Source organism: Strongylocentrotus purpuratus, unplaced genomic scaffold (genome assembly GCF_000002235.5).
Source record: "Strongylocentrotus purpuratus isolate Spur 01 unplaced genomic scaffold, Spur_5.0 spur5_scaffold_8, whole genome shotgun sequence".
NCBI lineage: Eukaryota > Metazoa > Echinodermata > Echinoidea > Camarodonta > Strongylocentrotidae > Strongylocentrotus > Strongylocentrotus purpuratus.
Genome location: NW_022145614.1, coordinates 19,265,968 through 19,288,440, shown reverse-complemented (window position 1 = coordinate 19,288,440; position 22,473 = coordinate 19,265,968). Strand labels below are relative to the sequence as shown.

Genomic DNA, 22,473 nt, shown 5'->3' with positions numbered 1-22,473 from the left:
CGTGCGCGCGCTAGCTATGTGCATAATATAGCTCTAGATAGCGTTAACGCGCGCATTATTAAAGTTATTCGTTAAATCTGCCGTCAAAGCTGGCGGAGGTTATTCTTGTCGTCAAGAGAGAGTAAGTTGAGTGCATTTTATATTGATATTTTTTTAACTTCATTTCATCAAAAATGTATATTGAGATGGTCCTAGGCCTATAGTAAAGAGCACTCTGACTTTCGAATGAATTTTCAAATGATTTCTGTTCTCCATCTGTGACTTCAAACCAGGGATATGCAAACCTCGGCCTCATCTATATCGCGATCACCTCAGTTTACGTTTACGTTTGTTTGCATGCAATATAGCAAATAGAAAGTGGGCGGACTTCTGTGGGTTCTGGTAGAGGCGCTTGTAAATCAGGTAGCGGTCGCGATCGCGCGGTCGGTCACTGGAGTTTCGCAAGACATTTTGTCTTATGACAATGACTCACAATTAAATTATGTCATTTGACTGTGACTGTCTGCATGTTATGAGCTAAATTAGACCATTCTCGTCATAGATCTGAAGTACCATTTTTTAGATATTCTGATATTGAAAATTAAATGGGAATAATCAACTGTCTATGTCTGTAGCTGTATCATGTGTATTAACTATTACGCGTACACTGTAGGTCTAACTGTTAGATTACCTCTGGGCGACTAGAGTCTCGCACAACCTAAGACTATTTTATTTTTGGTTAGACTAGATCTATTCTAGTAATATCTAGATCTAGATCTAGTTATCTAGACTAAGTTCTACTTTAACAGTCTTACTTTGAGATTCAGAAAGATCTATAAGTTCAGTTTAAAGGACAGACTTTCATTCTTGGACAGAGACAAGTGACAGAGTCGATCAGGAATTCAGGATCAACTATAAATCCACTCCTTTGTCACATTGAAATATTATTGATTATAATCAAAAGCTGAAAAGGTGAGGAAGCTGTTAGTGTTGATGAGTAAACCAGTGTGTTGTACAGTACAACTTGTACTTGTAATAGGTGAAAGACGATGAAGATAAGAAGCTAGCTGGTGCCGCTTTGTTTATTGTGATGGTGGTGTCACCGTGTCATGGCGATAATATAATGATGATTTTATTGATTAATTAATTTAATTTTCAATTCCATTCACTTTATTAACTCTTTGAGGTGACATCAGCCAGTGACTGTTTTACAGAAAAGATGATGATGATGATGATGGTAATTGATGGTAATAATTGATTGTGGTAATGTTTGTTGAATTATTTATTTTCAATTCAATTCATTTAATACATCAGTCAGGGACTTTTTTTCAGAAATGATGATGATTCTTCTACTGCTGCTGCTAGCTGCTGCTGTTGGTGTCATGGTGATTGGCATTATGACAACGATTGATGATGATGATAGTGATTAATTGATCGATTTTTAATTCATTTAAGTTTATCATGGAGCCAGTACCTGTTTTAAAGAGATAATGATGATGATGAATGATGATAATTAATGATGATGGTGATGGTGATGATGGTGGTGATGATGATGGTGGTAGTGATGATGGTGGTGGTGATGATGGTGGTGATGATGATGGTGGTGGTGATGATGGTGGTGGTGATGATGGTGTTGATGATGGTGGTGGTGATGGTGGTGGTGATGATGGTGGTGGTGATGATGGTGGTGATGATGGTGGTGGTGATGGTGGTGGTGATGGTGGTGGTGATGATGGTGGTGGTGATGATGGTGATGATGATAATGATTGCTTGATTCGTTATCAACATCTTCGAGCTAGTTGCCGTCAAAGCCTCCCGCCTCGCTCAGTACATTTCAATTAATTTTATTTCTTCATGGAAATCATTTAGTAGCAGTTTTAAAGAAAATGATAAAGAAATGATGATTATGAGGATTGATGATAATGATGATTAATGGTGATGATTGATGACACATCACTTTAACTTTTGTCCGTGCAACTCTAGTCTCTACTAATAATGTCACATCTTTTTCTGTAGGTAACAATCATGGCAGAAACTGGAGGATTTCCCGACACCCATACAACATCGACCTACTCGACTACGACAACTCAGCAGACGGCGTCACCAGGAGTCTCGTGTACGATCGACAAAGGATATGCCACATCACTGCCTGGTATCATTAGGATAGTAGAGATTGTGAGTATATGATTTTCCCTTTTTTTAGGGGATGGGGGATGGGGGGTAATCAAATATTGCTGACCCCATGATCGAACATACAAGCAGGCCTCCATACAGTTGGTTTTTGTGAATTACAAAAAAGATCAGTCAATGGAAAGTGCTAGAAAACCCCAAGATGTACATAAATAACGAGCCTTTAAAAATGCTTGCTATTTCCATACTCCAGTGGCATACATTGTACATGTACATGGACATGTGATTTGAAAATTAAAATGTGTATTCTGTATGTTGTCTACTCAGAAACCAAAGCGTTCATCTTCCTATATATGCATGACATTGACATTTATTGACATACCATCTGTTTTTCAAAAGAACATATTATGTGTACATTACAAATAAATACAGACATTATGCTCAGGATCATAATATTTAAATAAAATTTACTGAAATTAATTTTAAAAAAAGAGCTTTTATGGATTTAAGATTTAGAGGCTTGCTTAAATTGAATGGCTATACATGCAACAGTTCTAAAAATACATACCAGGTACACCTGTAGGCCATACATGTTCTTGATGTACCTGTGTCTGTAGGCCATAGAAAGATAAGATAATGGAAAGTTGAAATAAAGTAGATATATTTATCAATTTCATAATTATAACCATCCCTCTACTGCAAATTATGAATATAAGCATTGCTTCTCTATATCTGCTAATTAGAGATATTGCTTGATCTGTACGTTATCTGAATAATACTGCTGTCAACACATTCAGCACTAATTTGTTTCGGTTAATGTCCACAAGCTCGGCATATAAGAGTATAGGTTGACTGAGAAAGGAAATGGCAGCTTAGCTGGCCTCTCGTATCAAAACCCAAGTTGAGTTGAACACTAATCCAATGACTTTGAAAGTGTTGAAATGCAATGATAATTTCCCTCTTTAGCAAGCTGAAGAATCCAAAGTAAGAAACTAAGGCAAGTGGTGTGATGGCAACTTGTTATGTTTTCAAAACTCATAGGGTCATGTGGGAAGGAAGGTGAGGGGGGGGGGGGGGGTGGGAGAGATAAAGAATCATGAGAATTTAAAGCTTCTTTATACATGTAAATGTTGTAAAAAGTTTATGGTATCTGTATTAAAGGTAATACAAAGTTTTGGTACAAGGTCATGAATTTGATTCAAATGAACATATTGGAAGCATATATGCGGTCCTACAATATTCAGTGATCGTTGTCGCAGTTGAAATCGAGTCTAAAGTGATGAAATTGTAAATAATAAACTCTTTATGTTGTATAGCGCCCTCTCAAGGTCAATATATTAATTTAGCTATAAAACAATGTTCTTTGAATAAAATCGACCAATTTGCTATAACCGTTTGGAATATATATATCACAACTACATATTCTGAGATTTTCATGGTCGCAGCTACCATCGTTTAGTCGTAGGCGCTATTTCAAATTAATCAAAATTTACCGGGAGCACCGGTAAATTTGTATATTCAATTTTTCTCGAAAGCAGAAGTGTTTTAGTGCTTATAATACATCCATAGGGGCATCCAGATATATCAACATTGTAAAGAATCACTATCCAGCCAATTTTCAAAATCTACCAAAACGTTGTAATACCTTTAAAATGTACATGTGCATGTGCATTCAGTATGGGTAGTACACAAGACTGACAGGAGTGGTCCTCAAGTGAATAAGCCCTAGAAAACTATTGTAACAAGAAAAAAATAAAACTTTAATACAAGTTGGGTTATATTGATATTGCTGTAAGGATTTACAGTGGCATATTTGAACTCATGTGAACAACAAGTAAAGTAAACCTCACCCCGAGAAATAACTCTAGTTATTCTGAGAGATTTCTTGTATTCTTGCCCATTAATCTACAAGATTTCCTCACCAAAGTGTTCGAGAGAGGTATAAAGCAAGATATTCTTAGCAGGATGTACAGCTTTTTAGAATGACATGGGTTCACCATTTTATTGATAATCTGACATAAAGTTGTTTATCAAGTACATGTATTCAAATTTATGGATGCTTTCTTCTCAGGTGTACATATATGTTGATGAAGTATTTCATTCACCTATTATCCTTCATACTACAATTGTCAAAACACAAATTGCATAAAAAAGTTGGTGCTCTTCTGGGGTGAAAATTTTGCATAAATGAAATAGATTTGTCAACTGCTACATTTTATATATTTTTTATATGAATGAGTTACAATTGTTACCCTGTTATATACTTATCACCAAATATAATTTTTACCTTCTCAGCTTTGATTTTCCCTCACTGAAAAGTAATGGTTTTCTTGTTGAATTATAAAGTACTATTTCCAAGTTCCAACTAAAGCATGGTGCACAAGTACAAGTATTGTTGTAATTCAAAAGGCAGGAGTACATCTCATCTAATCTTTACACTGTATGCTCACTATGCTGAATGTAGAACATGTGTGATATCATATGTGTTCCAGGTAGTAAACATTTTCATAAATTCTTACAATGTACATGTACATACGTGATTACATGTATATTGTACATGTCCAGTGTTTACAGTGCAAAGTAATGTTACAATACATCGGCTGTTTATTCAACATTTGTTTGCTCAGTTTACTAGTACATGATGTACTGTACGTAGTCAATATTGGTTCAGAATTGTCTAAATACCACAGGTGCACTGAAATATCTGATGTAAAGTATGTGAATATTTTACATGTATGAGAAAGTGTCACCACCGTTCTACATGAATACACAGGGCCCGCGGAACGGCACAGTATGGTATAAAAAGAGAGGGAAAACAAGAAAGAAAGAAAGACAATTGTTCAAATCGCCATGTTATGCTGCTCTAGCTACCTGATTGTAGATACTTTAGCACCCCCCCCCCTCCCCCACTTTGAAAAGCATTCCGGGGGGTCTGATAACACAATAAATAATGGTATAGTATTTTCATTCATCTTTCCAGCTTGCATTCATCTAGAATGTAAGCCATGCATGAAAAGAAATTTTAAAGGTTGGATGAATTGGATTTCCTCTCTGAATAGCCAACCATATTTTACTTTGCCAATACTACAATGTAGTGTTTGATACATGTCAAAACATATTGACTTGATTGGGTGATGAGAGATTAATGAGAGGAAAAGCCCAGTAGGCAGACGTGTGTGAGACGGGTCTTATTTATGTCAATTAATCATACAGTCCTGCGAAACATTACATGGGGAGTTGCGTGTTGTTGGCCTTGTAGATGTATAATCATCATGGCGTAGGTTGATAGCTATATAGGGGCTGATCGATATGGGGTTACATACATACATGTACATGTAGGTAAATGCCATTCACCAGAGAGGCGATATTTTTCTGTGAATGTTTACCAGGATCGGCTATTCATTTGTGTTGGGAGGGGAATGGGTCTCCTTATATTCCTTTATAAAACGGTTTATTTGAATTTGATTATTTGAACAATTTGAATATATTGTCTGTTGAGAGCCAGAAGTGCATTATCTCATAAACTTAATTCTCAAGTGACAATACAGATTGAATTATATTTTGAACTTTGAATTATTACTTTGAACAAGTATCATTTGGGAATGTACATGTACTTAGGCAGGTCCGAGCTATTTGGATTGTGACGTACGGGACATTCAGAGACTTTGAACAAGAAATTACAACAGATAAAATTATTTATATGACTTTCTTTCGGTATGAGTCTGTGGCTATTATGGGCTAGTTCATTTTTAGAAAGTTTTAGTTCTGACCAAATCTTTAATTAATTTTTAATGTAATTAATGTGCAGCGTGACGTACGGTTTGCAGCGTCCCGTACGTCATGCGGCACATTAATTACATTACAAATTGATTGAAGAGTTCGTCAGAACTAAAACTTTCCACAAATGAACTAGCCCATAATAGCCACAGACTCATACCAAAAGAAAGCCATATAAATAATTTCATCTGTTGTTATTTCTTGTTTAAAGTCTCTAAATGTCCCGTACGTCACAATCCAAATAGCTTGGACCTGCCCATGTGCATTATCTCATAAACTTTAATAGAATATTAGTTATTAATTGTTAGTTATTAAAGGGAAAGTCCACCCCAAAAATAAGTTTGTTTCGATAGAGGCAGAATAATAAGAAAATCAGGTGAGTGAAAGTTTGAGCAAATTCTGAGTGAAAATAAGAAAGTTATGAATTATTGAAGTTGTGATCAATCAAATACAAATTGGCAACTCTGTGACTTATTATACGAGCTCTCCTTCATTTGCTTTGTGCATAATATTCCATAAAATCATGTTTTCTTCGTTATTGATGACGGAATATATATTTGTTCCTTGCAGGGGGAGTATAGAAACATATTTGCAATTATTATATTTAGGGTGCATGTATGGTTGAAATTTTTCTTGAGGGAAAATGAAAATTTTATATTTTTTTAGTACTGAGCAAATGGAAGTTGAGCTCGCATGATATGTCATAGAGTTGCCAATTTGTGTTTGATTGATCACAACTTCGAAAATCCTAACTTCCTTATTTTTAATCGGAATTTGCTCAAACTTTCACTTACTTGTTTCTCTCATTTTTCTACTCCTATTAAAACTAACTTAATTTCAGGGTGGACTTTCCCTTTAATTCTCAAGTGACAATACAGATTGAATTATATTTTGAACTTTGAATTATTACTTTGAACAAGTATCATTTGGGAATGTACTTATGGAAGTGAACTTCTCTTTGCCTTGTTTGCATGAAGATCATTATTGTCTTGCCTCAAATAAAGCACAAGCAGATGGTATTTTTTCATACATGTACCATGGCATATTTTGACATTTTAGTGATTGAGGCCATTTTTTTTTTTTTTTTTTTTTTTTGGGGGGGGGGGGGGGGGGGCCGGGGGGCATCTATTTTGTTCTTCCCCTTTTCACCTGGACATCATAATAAGTAGTTCAAACACTGTGCGTGGGCATTGTACAGTTTATAGAGTGCTTTGCTATCGTTCCACAGACTTTATTGAACCGTTTATAGAGGGCCTTGCTATCGTTCCATGGACTTTATTGTACCGTTTATTGCATTTGTTTAGGTTGTCACCTGCATGTACATGTATTGGCTACAATACTGTAGAACCAATTTGGACACATTTGTACTGGTAGTTGTCTTGAGCAATAAATACTGTAAAATGATATGCATAATTTTAAAAGCTGCATTAAAATATTTCATGGAAGTGTTTTGAGATATATCTACTTGAAATGACATTTTAAACAGGAGACATAGGAGCCTAGGAGGCCTATTATATTAGTATACACTCCTTTGAAAACCTGTATAGTTGACCAGGGTTTGTTACTTTGTTCTACATAATACTGTTAACAAGTAGATTATTTATACCCTTTGCAGGTCTTGTAATTTCTTTAGTATGGGAAAAAATGATTTGCCCTGATTTTTGTTTCTTGCGAATAAAACTTAAAGCTGATCTAAATGTTTTCAACAAAGGCCCACTAAACTTAACCAGTCCACCTTTCATTCTTGACTTTACAAAAAAGACCCCAAAGCATCACATTTAAAAGGGGTATGAATAATTTAGTTGCTAACTGTATGTACTGATCAATTTGAGAAGAAAAAATATATATTTAGGGCCTGCAACTCAACCATGTATAATGGCCATCCACGTTGTAGTACTGTCAAACAGAACTGCCACTTCTATGAAGTAAACTGTTAATGACATTTGTTAAATTAAACACAAAAGCCAAATGCCACTTAGTGTACCGGTACTCCATAGCATGGACCTAATAGCCTCATTAAGAGAGCCATAATTGTCACACCACTTGCTGTGAATACAATTATGTATTACAATACCGATACCAGGCCTCCTAGATGAATGATGTATGTAGCAGCCAAGACTGGTTTTGCAGACTTAAACTCACATCTCCCTGCTTATATGTAGGCCTACCATACATGTACATACCTACATTTAAAGGGAAATTCAACCTTGATAGCAAACTACTCTAGAGGAAAGAAAACAAAATCAGAGAAGTTGATTGGTGAACGTTTGCATGAATCGTATGGATGAAAGGTATGGATGTCACACATCTCAGAAGTGTTCGGAGAGCTCTTCAGGTGCTATGCCAGGGCTGTATTTAGGCATTTGATAATAACCATTAGGCCTACTTGGAGTGTTTCCAAGCATTGAATTTTGGCTTGCAATGATGAAAATAAAGTTTGTTTTAAAATCTTTGCAGTGCTCCTTCAAACTCTAATCTCCCTGATGTACCTACAGTGTACATGTATAGGTTATAGGCCTACATACTTGTCGATATTATGTACTGCAAAAAGGATGGCACATACATATTTTTGCACAGCAAATGAATTTATCACTGACAACAGCACATGAACATCGCATAATAATAATAATAATAATATGTATATTTATATAGCGCCGTTATCCGCCAGGCTGTGACGCTCATGGTGCTGTACATATTACAATCACGAACATATCACGTTCTTAACTTAAGATAAAGGTAAACTAAACCAACACAAATTATTACTCCACTATTAAATTTGTCGTTATTAAATAGAACTGTTTAGAAAGAGATTGGCTTTTAGAGCAACTTTTTTTTTAGAGCAACTTTGAAGTTATGTTAGCAACAAAAAGGCAGATATATCATATTCAATTGTAATATTTCCACATTAAAGCCGATAGGGGAGGGGGGTTAAGGTCGGGCTTTTGGGCCTGGGTTGCATTGGGTAAAGGTTTTTGTTTATCCAATCCCATGACATTATTCAGTATATACTGAATACTAATGGAATATGTTCCGTGAACATTAATGCTATTGAAAGTTGGCTTCCTGGGGGGGGGGGGGGGGGGGGGGGGGTTGAGACTTTATAGAACCGGATTCATGAATGTAGACAAATTAATTGTTCCTGTGATGCTCCATCCTCTTGTGTTTTTCTTTCCTGCCATGCATTATAAAAAATGTAAGCATGGTCAGATGCATGTACATGTACATGTATACTGTGTCTGTGAAAACATATTATATTTTCACTATTAAAGGTATTACAAAGTTGTGGGAAATTTGAAAAATGGGTGGATAGTGATTCTTTATAATTTTGATACATTTGGATGCCCCTGTGGATGTATTAAAAACACCCAAAAGTTTAGCTCCTAAAGCACTTCTGCTTTCGAGAAAAATTGAATATAAAGATTTACCGGTGCTCCCGGTAAATTTTGATAAATTTCAAATAGCTCCTCAGCCGTATAATGTTAGCTGCGACCATGAAAACGTCAGAGTATGTAGTTGTGGTATATAATTTCCGAACGGGAATAGCTAATCGGTCGATTTTAGTCAATAAACATCGTTTTATAGCTTAATTAATATCTTGGCCTTGAGAGGGAGCTATTCAACATAAAGTGTTAATCATTTACAATTTCATAACTTAAGAGTCGATTTCGACCGCGACAATGATCACTGAAAATTGTAGGATCATATATGCTTCCAATATGTTCATTTGAACCAAATTCATGACCCCATACCGAAACTTTGTATTACCTTTAATTTGTGGTTAAATTTTATTTTTCCTTGAATCACTACACTATATCCTGCCAATTTCATTTTACATATATATGTCATGCATCAAATCATAAAAGCAATGCATGGGAATTTTTTTGATGGTTGCAGTCATTTCATTAATCATTTCATGAACTTTCAGTTTTGCTGTAACTCGCAGGATATCCGTTTTAGCCTTATTTAGAAGTCAACTGTCCTATCATTCATATTTCATTTATCAGATTTAAGTGGATATGAGAAAGGGTTCACATGCATATGATTTATAAGAATTATAAGAAAAGAAACATTGATTCTGTGGATATCATAGACCTGGGGCATGTTTTACAAAGACTAAGATTGACTTTAAGTTGGACTTCAGTCCAAGTTCAAGTTTTATTTATCTTTCTTTCATAACACACATTACAAATATGACATGAATATAACAATTTAACAGAATATGGCGTTACAATAGAAAAATGAGGTGACTTTGGTTGAAAGCAAGGCTTGTGGATTTAAGGTCCCTCATGAGTAGCTTATGAGTATGTCATTATTGATATTTATTATTTATATTTCCGTGTACTACATTTTTATCCTGTTCAGGACTATGATGTAAAACAGATTTTGTATCTACAATGTATATCTGATTCTTGTTATCCTGAATAAATATATTTCAATAAATAAAAACAAAAATAAATAAAAGAACAAACACGTCGGATAAGAATAGTGCATATATTTATATATATATTTAAATGCTTACAGGCTAAACTAAATAAACAACTGAGAAAATATAAACATAACTATTGACTATTGACTACTAAATAATGGCTATAAACAAGAGAAACAGGAAAATACTACGAGCAACCGAACTGAAACACAGACAAAAACTAAACAAGACAGACAGATGAATAGATAATGACAGGCCATTCATGCCACTAGTCGATCTCACCATTATGATCTTTAGATAATATTTGTTCCTTCAATAGTGAATTATAAAAAATGTCAATTCTGTAGATTTGTGACCATGATTTGTACGCCCCTTGAGAGACCAATGTCAGTAAATAGTGAGAGCAAACAATGGCATGAACGGCCTGCCATAGTTAAGTCCAACTTAAATTCAGTCTCAGTCTTTGTGAAACACTCCCCAGACCTCTCCATGATTCAAATTTCTTTAATATATACCCAATAATAATCCATTTGTTGGCATAATATGCAATAAGCAATAATTAGGAAAATATTCATGCTTTACATCAAACAGTTTTTATTAGTTCAGGACTTTTCAACGTGCATCATTAAATGTACGTGTTTATCAAGTGGTTTGGACAAAAATTAAGAATAACAATCCTTATAGTGTTTCAAAGGCAATACGCAAATAGCTCACGAGAAAGGAAACGAGACGTAATAACTACATCTCAAAGAAATGTTTTCCTGAAAAGTTTGTGCATGTCACAGATGAAAATGATAAGAAGCGCCTGCAAAGCAACTAGGCGCATAGCCTACAATACATATATTGTGTACATTGTGTAAAGTAGACCCTAACTAGTAATATATTTGCTTTATTTAGTTGACAAAGTAGAAATGTAGATGAATAATGAATTATCCAGATTTTGTCATTTGCATTTCCCAACATAGATACTGTACAGGTACAATCTGATATAAAATCTGAAATTTCTGATTTTATTTCCAGGATGTCAACTATATATTCATTATTACGGTATATCTTGCATAAAAAAATTATTGTTATTTGATTGGTTGAGAGCTCGTCACGTGACCAGAAATATTTCAAACATTTTAAGGTTGCTCTGAAAAAGTACTACATGTATTTGAGAGTACTATTTGGGAGTTGAAAATTCAGTGAGCGCACAGGATTTCAAATAAAGTTTGGATGTAGGATATATAAAACAAATATACCCTGCCTTCTTTTCGAGGTATTGGTTAAAACTATGGGCCTCTGTGACTCCAATTGTACTATTAAAAGACAATGTATATTTGTAATTACATGTATCTTGAATGATCAATATTGATGGAAACACATGAATGGTACATTCTTTATTTATTTTAAATGCCTTTTATGAAACCTCTATTTCCCAAGCTTGGCTAAAGCCTGGTAAGGAGAGTGTATGTATTCAGCACTTGTATCGTTCAGAAGAAATGCTATATATATAGATTCAACATTTTATTATTAAGATCATTATAAAAATATAATTTTCGTCTAATGGTATCATATTCAGGACTGTCTTCTCAGGCAGCTAAAAGTGCAGCAATGTACATGCACATATGAGATCACCTCTTTGACTATGGTCTGTGTACAAAATACAACAGATACTAGACAAATGTCATTACACGGCCTTCCTGTTCAGAGGAAAAGAAAGGAGCCGACATTTCCTATTGTTCCTCACCATTGTCAGTGTGTTAGTTTTGGATTCTCCGTTGCAATAGCTCTATTCAATCGTAGTCGTAATAGTAGCTTTAAAGCTAAAGTTGAGATATGGGGCCTGTTTCACAAGGCCTTTTTTCAATGACAAATGACAAAAATTAGTGACAATTCTGCTGATAACCGATCAGAAGCAAGGATTTTCAGTAGCTTATTACAAAAACTGTCATTTGTCACTGATGAGAAGTTTTGTGAAACACCCCCCCCCCCCCCCCCCCCCCCTGGTCATGCGATTGCATTGTGAAAGAAACGGTGTGGAATCGATCAGAAAATGTTGATCATCTAGCATATACGGTAGTGTGTACTTGCAAGGTTCTGGAATCATCAAAATGATAAGAAATTGGGCCCAGTCTTGGTAAAGTTACAAGCACTGTACACAGAAATATGGGTCTACACAAACATGTGGCACAAACTTTTCGTCCCAATTTTTATGCTGTTACATGCCATATTTAGAATATTAAGGCATTTGAAGAGCCATGCTTTTCAGGGAACATTTTTTATCTGATGTTCTTCCAAACTTTCAAAATAACAATGATAACGCTCAAAAATTATTTTTCAACTCTTCCCAGAACTCAATCTTCTCTTTAAACTTAAAGTTTGCAAAAACATGGACGTTTAAAATAGTGATCCACTAACAACTACAAGGGTTCACCTGGCAGATACAGCAAGTATTTGAAATTAACTATTATAAGCTCTGGAAAACATTCAAGTAACTACAAGCTGGCATAATCTTAGAGTTAATTGCAATTGCAGGCTTATAACTTCGAGTGAGGACCCATCTCTGCTCATAGTTACTGCACTAACTTTAAGATTCGTAACTTAAAGTTTTGTAACCATGAGTGCATCTGCACATTCCCTATTAAATTACGAGATAACTTCAAATTTAACGCCAAGGCCTAAACTTTAAGCTAACGGTCTGTCTCTGTATGTCTAAATTTCTCAGTTCAATGTTTTTGATCATTTTATTTTTTACATATTTCTGACAAAACAAATGGTATGGCAACCCTGCTGCTAATTCAATTTGAACTCAAATTATTGTTATAAAAATTTGTTATAAAGAATGATACAGCAAGTAGTCGCTGCTCCCCTCCCCCTCCCTCCCCCCATTCTCCCTGACCTCAAAGTCATATTTCAAACAGTTGGATGTTAAAACTCTATGCATTTGTTTTTATCAGTAATAGCTTCATCTTTAAATAATAATGCACACATATCCATCCTCATACAAGACCAACAACAGAGCGAATAAATCATTCCATTACCCGGCCTAAGTGGCCAAGGATGATGAATCCGTCGGTTTTGAGTCAGTTTTGAGTTGGTTTGGCGGAGTGACAGAGGTTAAAGGAATACTCAAAGGTGCCCTAAACAACATATACATGGTATATGAAAATGCCTTTGAAATATACATACCGAAAAGTGAAATGATATTGAATTGATAAGAATGACAAAATTAACTTAAAGATTTTGATTCCTTTATTTCTGCAGATTATTGGATTCCTGTACTGGACAGTGGTGGCCAGCTTCTCGTACTATGGCTATATATTTGCTGGTTATAGCTGGGTAATCTTTGTCGCTGTGAGCGCATGGGTCGTCACGCTCATACTCTATATTCTTTTCCTCTTAGCGCTGACCAAACGGGTGACCATTATCAACTGGGTGCTAACGGTAAGAAGCCAGTATTATCTCTTAGTCAGGAACTGTGTTGTTTTTATGTATGGGAAAAGTTTTTGAAAGTTTCACAGTGTGATATAATGGAATTAGAATTCTTGCAAAACATTTCTTGATTTACAGTATCGATTTCTATACATCAGTTTATGAGTATATTTCACTACTAAGTATGAACTGAAGTTTAATTATTCACTATTCCTTTGGCTACCGGTAAGTATTTCATCCTGAGTTAAAGATGAATGTAGTCAAATACTTCAGCCAATCACTTTGGAACCCTGGCTGTGAGCACAATTTGTCGTGCATTGGCACCGTTTCATTAAAATTGTTATCAATTACAAGTTGCATTTGATTGGCTGAGAGCAAATTTGTTATAGAAAATGTGACACTTTTTATTGATGAAAAGTTTTTTTAAATGGGTCCACACACAGCGGAATGTCAACAAGATTGAAATGGTCCAACGAAGGTGTGCTCGCTACGTCACCGGTGACTTTAATCAAACCTCCAGTGTAACGGCTATGCTTGAAAACCTGAATTGGCCATTGCTACTCACCAGACGTCTTCACAGCCGCCTTGCCATGCTGTATCGCATCCGTTTTAACCTTGTCGACGTTACCTGGCAGTCCTTTCTCACTGAACTGACATCAATAACAAGAGGACATGGATCTCGTTTTAGGACATTCAACTGCAGTAGTCAGACCTATGCTTCTTCCTTCTTCCCAAGAACCTGCAAGGACTGGAACAACCTTCCACAGGACCCAGCCCAATACCACTCTCTTGACGCCTTCAAGGTCTTCTTGAGTGGGATGCAGATGTAATGTCTACAAGACTGGGAATGTTTTTTACTTACACATGTATATATGCACCTGCACAACAAGAACAACAAGTTAAAATGTGGAATGACAGGACATGTGAAAGTCTCCACATATACACACAAAACCAGTGCGATTATCTTCATCACCATGAAGCGGCACTTAACTGGAAGAAGAAAGGGGCATACCCTTTTTGTCTCGCCTGTGTAGCAAAAAACGAGACATAGGCGCCGCTTTTTTTGGTGACTGCCGAGGCAGCGGCGTCGGCGGCAGCGTCAACATAAAAAACTTAAAGGAGCTACACAAAGAAAATTCACTAACAACTCATAATTAGAACAAATTACATATGGATGGAAAGATTTTCTCTTGAAAAACACTAACAATTTGCTGAGAAATCATATAGATATCATGGAAAGGCATAAAATGCAATTTTTCAAGACCCTCCTTAGACCCCCGAATGCCCCTGAACGTAAGTCAAACACACAATCGTAGCGAGCTCTGAATTGTGACGTCACACACTGGACGAACAGCTCAGTGCCGTGTAGCAGTATGCAGCTAGCCAGCCGTGTCCCGTATGTGACGTCACAAATATTGACGCTCTACAAAGGACCGCTGAAGGCAGAAAATCTGGATCTCAGTTGATTACTGCGGGCCCCAAACATATTTTGAAGAGGGAAGTTGTTGTATTTGATCAGTATGGCTTCCCCTCCGCAATGATATGAATTTTGCATCAATTCAAAACACTTTTGCTTTTTAGTGTGATTCCTTTAAACCTCAGTCTAAGTTTTTAAAATTTTAGTATAATTTTGAAAGCATAAGTTCTTATTCAATGAAACTTAGACCAAAGGGTATCAGGTATCCCCAATCATGTGAGTAGAATTTCAGGTCACAAAGTCAAGGTCAAAGTCATTTCAGGTCAACAGACTTGGACTACATGTATGTTGTGGCATCATCATCAAAAACTTAACCTCAGGTTAAGTTTTTGAATTTTTAATATAATTTTGAAAGTATAAGTTCTTATTCAATGAAACTTATACTAAAGGGTTATCAAGTATCCCCAATCATGTGATAAGGCTTTTAGGTGACAAAGTCAAGGTCAAATGTAATTTAAGGTCTGCAAATTTAGACTTTGTTATGGTATCAACATCAAGATTTTGAATTTTTAGCATAATTTCAAAAGCGTTTGTTCAAATTCCATGAAACTTGTACACAAGGGTTATCAAGTATCACAAATCATATGACGCAAATTCCAGGTCACAAAGTCTGGGTCACAAAGTCTAGGTCAAAGGTCATTTTGGTCAGTAGACTTGGATTATGTTTTCACAACTTAATATGAGAATTAATAAATCAATTTTTATTATTTGATCATATTCCATTAAAGTTATCAATCTTGGTACAAATTATAGTAAATAATTCTACTGATGATTTGTAGCCTTCAAAATGCTGATTATATTAAGAGGATTTCATTTTTTTTTTGAGGGGGGGGGGGGGCTGCTAATGGGCCACCCTGCCTACATGTATAAATAATGTCTCAACCTCAATTTGTCATCATATCGAATTGCGTAATGCAGGCGAGAGCGTTTCCCTTGTTTTTTAAATGTCACTAAATGATACAAAAACTCTATTTTTCTTCAAATCTACCAGGAGCTGATCAACAATGCTGCAGATTGCTTGCTACATTTCATAGCTGCAATAATCATCAGTGTACGTGCTGGCCAATTTACCGGGGCTTCTCAGCATGGCAAGCTTGTATGGGGATGTGTAAGTATCAGGTTCTTTTATTTAGGATCCTCAGATGGTCGATAAATAATATTAATGTTATCGCTATGTTTGAATAAGGAAAATATAATAATTTAATGCTTTTGTAATAGATCTCATCATTTTATTAAGGGGAATGTTTTAAATTGAAGTATGAACATGTACTTCCATTGTGCTCCCAATCAAATAGGAGTTGATTTTTATGGAGCTTTACATGTATCATACAAAAAATTGTCAGAAGACGGCATTACATAGTGAGTAGAAACTAAATTCAGTGTCCATGTATGATAATAATCTTGTTTGTTCATTTATGTCTTATGATTTTATGCAGTTGGACAAATTTATGAAGGATTTTATATTTTATTGTATCAGGGAATTTGTATTGATTCTGAAAGTGCTGAAGAGCAGACAGTTGTTGTAGTTGTTATTATTGTTATTATTATTATTATAATTGTTATTATAAGTACTAGTAGTAGTAGAAGTCCTGTAGTAGTTGTAGTAGTAGCAGTATAGTAGAAGAAGTAGTAGTAATTGTAGTAGTATTGTTAATAATATTTTATCATTATTTATTTTCATTATTATTATTATTATTGATAGTATTATTATTATTAACATTATTGTTAAAATTATTATTCTAAATTTTATTATAATTATTGTAAGTAGTAGTAGTAGTAGTAGAAGGATTAGTACCATTATTATTATTATTATTTATAAAAGATTAAACTTGTTGCCCATCCCTTGCCTTTCAAGCTGTGCGGATGGACCCTCGTTGTCCTCTATGGCATCAGTACATTCTTCAACGTTCGTGAATTCCAAGCCATGGGCGGAGTCAGCACCTTGCGCTTCCCTGGCCAGGCCACCACGACTACCACCACAACTACAACCACCACACACCAGGTTGAGCAGCCCCCTGACTCCGTGGACGAGAAGGGCCAGAACCCCCCACCCTACCCCGGGGGCCCGTTCTCCTAAATCCACCGTCCGTACTCGTCCGTCGTCAGTGGGTTGCCAAACCGGCCGTGGAGGGCCGAAAGAGATCGCTTCTTGGAGGGGGGGGGTAACTTTTTTTTAAAGTTAAGAGATTAATACATTTTTCTCATATTTTCTGTGGCTAGACTTTCAGTGTGGAGACACATGTTTGCAGCTGTTCAGTGCATAGTGATTCAGACTTCAATGTACTATTTGCTATCATCTGTTCAGAGCCAGAATAGGCATTAACTCTGTGTTTAAAATCCATGAGATAATGCCCTTCTTGCTCTAAACAGACAATATCTGATATTTTCAAGTGAGTAGAAAATTTACAATAGATTGTGCACCAAAATGTATCTTTAAAAAAAAGCTCTATCAAAATAAAAATCATCTACTGTGTTGAAAGAGAAATTGTGACTTCTTTGCTTTTCATTGTTCTGTAAATGTCACAATTCTTTACCAATATTTTTGTTTTGTTTTTTGTAAATACATACAAACATACACACTTCGGGGATATCTTGCTGCCTGTTTTACTTTAGATTGATATTGTGTTATTGCCCCAAAATGTTAGATAGTACCTTTTGGAGAGTTGTGGCAAACGGGTTTGAAATTGACACCCTGGTTTTTCGTGACATTATTTTGAAATACCTTTTATGTATGTTCAACCGTCTAGTTGTCAAAATCTATTCCAGTTTATTTTTGTATAGGATAGTATTATCAAAAAAGATACATGAAGTGTGATGTGGAAAGAACAAAGAGAACTGGCTTATGGCGGCCATCCAACACTCGCTGAGAAAGACGAAAAAGTATCAAGTATTCATTCTCTCACTAGAAGCCAATTTTTCATGGAAAACTGATTTGTTGTGATGACCTGAAAATCGATATTTAGCAACTTTGTGTGAGTAAAATCACCACAAGTTTCAGATAATCATGCGCTCAAACGTCTGCTCAGTGTTGGCGTGCCGTTTTTTAAAGATTCATAACGCTTCATAGGATATTACTGATTTATTCCCCAAATTACTGATTTTGAGCCTTGTGATTACTGATTTGCTGCTCTGGTAGTTGGCAGCTCTGATCTTATTTATTTATGATGCAGAATGCCGGTGACCATATGGAACAAGTTTTATGGGTATTTACTTCTTATTTCTCTACTATGTCTATTGGCCTTTACAACTACAAACCTTCCAATTTTATAGAAGAAAACCAAAACTTTGAAAGTAGAAGTAGCTGTCAAATTCAAAATGTAGATGGTGATTTACAATTTAAAAAGTACTGGCTTATAGAGAGTTTTGGTAGGAAGTTGAAGCATCTTTTGCAAATATCATTGTCCAATACCTGGATTTGATGTTTAAAGTTCTTCCTTCAAGATTCATGTTAGAGATGTGTACTGAAAGCCAATAAAAAGGAAGATATGGAATGTTGAGCTATACTAGGAGTGTCGACATTAGGCAATGTACAAGAATTAGAGGGTATCAAGAAAAATTACAAGTTTGTCTTACTTTCCCAAATCTCAGGACTGAATGAACTTTTCTAGCCTTGTGGACTTGCTGTGGTGAATGCACAATTTGCACTTTACATCTCTCAATGTGTGTCGGAATGTGGATAGTTTTGTTATGCCTCCGTTACGAAGTAGCCGGAGGCATTATGTTTTCGGGTTGTCCGTCCGTCCGTCCGTACGTCCGTACGTCCGTACGTCCGTCCGTCCGTACGTCCCGTTCTCGTGATCGCGTTATCTGAAGAACCGATTGATGGATTCCTGCCAAACTTTGGTCATGTATGTATCTTGCAGAGCCGATGAACTGATTAGATTTTGGGGTCACGAGTTCAAAGGTCAAAGGTCACAGGGCTCATTATGTATGCAAAAACAGCTCGTGATCGCGTTATCTGAAGAACCGATTGATGGATTCCTGCCAAACTTTGGTCATGTATGTATCTTGCAGAGCTGATGAACTGATTAGATTTTGGATTCACGAGTTTAAAGGTCAAAGGTCACAGGGCTCATTATGTATGCAAAAACAGCTCGTGATCGCGTTATCTGAAGAACCGATTGATGGATTCCTGCCAAAATTAGGTCATGTATGTTACTTGCAGAGCCGATGAACTGATTAGATTTTGGGGTCATAAGGTCAAGGTCAAAGGTCATGCGGCTCATTATGTATGCAAAAATAGCTCGTGAACGCATTCTCATTAGAACTGACAAATGGATTACTATTTAACTCGGGACATCTTGTAGAGCCAATGAACTGAGTAGATGTTAGGGTCATGAGGTCAAAGATCAAAGGGTCATATATGTATATGAGAAATTGCTTGTAATCACGATATTCTGAGAAACTGTTAATGGATTACAATTGAACTTGAATTTGAAAAATTTCTTCTGTTTTTGTTTGTAAAATTGCTCTATGACGGAGGCATCATTTCGACTGCGCGCAGTTGAAGTTCCATCTAGTTTTATTAGGACTTGTGATTGTTGATTACAGTGTTGTGATAGTGTAAAAGAATTTAAAAAAAGGGAAAGGAAAGGATCGCCACTTTGAGGGCTCGTTCAGATATGAAGTGGTAAACTGCTAAAAAAAAAAAATTAAATAAATGCATGCAACAAAGGTCCTAAGCCTCCTCACTGAGCTCTGTGTTAAATATAACTGTAAAATGTATTTAATGCACTTATATCATTAAAGGTGTATCATGTTCCAGTGGATACGTCGCCAGACTGTGGATCACATGATTTGTAGTTTGAGTCCCGCTAATGGCACTAATGTCCTCTGACGAGGCATTGATGTACTTCTGCCACTCTCCACCCAGGTGTAGTAAATGGCGGGTACATGTAGGAATTTAATCCTTGACTGCTTTTAGCACCTTAAGGCAGCTGGGCTTTGAGCATCCCCCGGGATGGATATGCGCGCACTATAATAGCTATTATTGTTATAAAAACAAAGACGAATCGGTTTACGGCATCAAATTTGAACGAGGCTTTATTGAGGTGACTTTGGAAATGTTAGGTTTGATGTGGGACATAGTTTGTTCATTAGAATTTGTATGGAGTGCATTACTGAAGATTTATAAAAATGCAATGTGAGTTTGTCATGAAGTGAAATTTGGCTCTTTTTCTTGTGACAAATTGCAATTGTATGCTCAATAGGAGTATGTAAAATGGAAATCACAGATTAAGATTCGACACTATTTGGAAATAAATCTTGTCAAGTACTCAAATTGGATTGATACCAAAGTTTCTTTTACTTGTATGTACAGTATATTTATAGTGTTGATATGAAACAGAACTGAACAAATTCATGTTTGAATAAATGATAGAATAGTCAATTTTTCTAAGAATTATACTGTGCCAGCTTGATTGTTTCAAATCATAGCCAAGTTTAAGAGGTCATACTGTTCGGTAATATTTTAATATCCTCTTGAAGGGAGGAAATATGATAATTTGGTAACGGGATACAAGCCGTGGGGGAAGTTTCATTCTGTTTCTTCTCTCTCGCCATGATACACACTGATGCCAGGAACTTGTGCAGTTTATGTGGCAATGACAAAAAAGTTGTTAATATCATTATTACTTTTTTTTTCTCCATTTCCCTTCTATATTCTGGCTCTATAGACTAAGGTATATTGTCTGATACCTAATGTGTGGAAAACTTTATTTGCATGTTAGATTTTCTTTTTTGTTGAATTAATTAATCCTCACAAATGTTGTCAAGTATATGCACTATGAAAACATTTTTGTGATAGAAAAGGCTACACACTTTCAAAATTACACAAGAGCACATTAATATTTTTAATATTGAACAAAATAAAAAGGTGGACCTGTGCTCTATACAAGTAGCCACTATTATTAATAGTATAATATGCTTAGTAGATCAAACCTGCTAATTTCTCTCCATTCGACCTTTAGAGCAATTGAAATGAATCACATGAGACAGAATATTTGCTTTTATAAATACGAAGGATTTATCGATACTAGCTACAAGGGGTGTTTCATTTCCCTTTGAAATGTATTTCCTGGTTTTGAGTGGAATAGTAATTACAAAAAGAGTGATATCATTGATTTATTTAAAATACTGGTATCAAATTTCAAGAGCTCTCGTAATCGGGTTCGAGGATTTCAGCTCAGGCATGAATTACTGCTGTGAGAATTTGTAACTGATATGTGAACTAACTTTATAGGCCAATAACACTAAAAGTAATGTGCAAATCAACAAACATTTGTTGGTGCAGCCAGGGTTTTAGCTGGGACCATGTCTTCCAGAGTTTGTTGGTATAAATCACTACATTATCATAAACCTGTACTCTATTAAAGGTGGTGGTTCCAACGTTTTCCTTTTTGCCCTTAGAAGTTAGAACTAAATAGAACATGAATAGAACTGCCAACAAATGTATGATTATTTGTAGAGTCACCCCTTCTGCATACCAAACATGTTATTGTCATAATCCGTGAGAGATAGATCCTTTGTGGGTATGATTCAGATGACTCTTCCTTTCGTTTTATGTATCAAAAACTGAAAGATGGAATGTTCCTTAGAAATAGCATTTACGTTACTAATGATTTCTTTGCTTTTTTGTGATTTGATGAGTAGATTTCTTTCATTTATTGAATGTTGAAGTTGCAGTTCCAATAGAAGTATTTTGTAGTGTGTTAGCTTGTAGAATATATCGGATTTGAAATAATAATTTATGGAATTATCCTACTTTGAATGTTATCATTTAGTTATCTTTTGTTTGTAAAGCTGCACCTGTATATATATATATATCCTTTTGCTTTTTTTGTGGACTATATTTGCCTGCCCCCTCTATTCCTATCCCTCTCTCTCTCTCTCTCTCTCTCTCTCTCTCTTTCTCTCTCACACATCTATCCTCAATTATTCTCTAGGTAACCATTTGTCATACACTAGCTCAGTACTATCAACTTATATCAATGTATTTAACAACTTCTATGTATGTAACCTCTTGTTCTGAAATCAAACGACTGTCTGTTCATTTTCCTAATATCATGAAATATATTAGAAGTTACAATACATCTTTGCATATTTGTGATTGGTTTTGACTTCAATCTCTTTTATATTGCTGTCATGCCTCCTCGGTAACGGCAGGTTTAGTTAGTCTGAAATTCCTCACCTTATCTTACACCTTATTTTTTATATAAATTGTGTCACAATAGAACATAAAACACGATTGTCTCTCTTCATTGTCACA

General features: G+C 35.6%; 1 protein-coding gene across 1 annotated transcript; it reads left to right on the top strand.

Annotated features, from left to right (window-relative positions):
- The first annotated feature begins 2 nt into the window (after nt 1-2).
- Nucleotides 3-17,896, top strand: LOC105442851 (MARVEL domain-containing protein 1). The gene is made up of 5 exons (XM_030975650.1): nt 3-121; nt 1,996-2,154; nt 13,562-13,741; nt 16,198-16,314; nt 17,062-17,896. Exons 2-5 carry the CDS (start codon nt 2,005-2,007, stop codon nt 17,281-17,283), a joined length of 669 nt encoding a protein of 222 aa, XP_030831510.1. The 5' UTR covers nt 3-121; nt 1,996-2,004; the 3' UTR covers nt 17,284-17,896.
- The last annotated feature ends 4,577 nt before the right edge of the window (nt 17,897-22,473 follow it).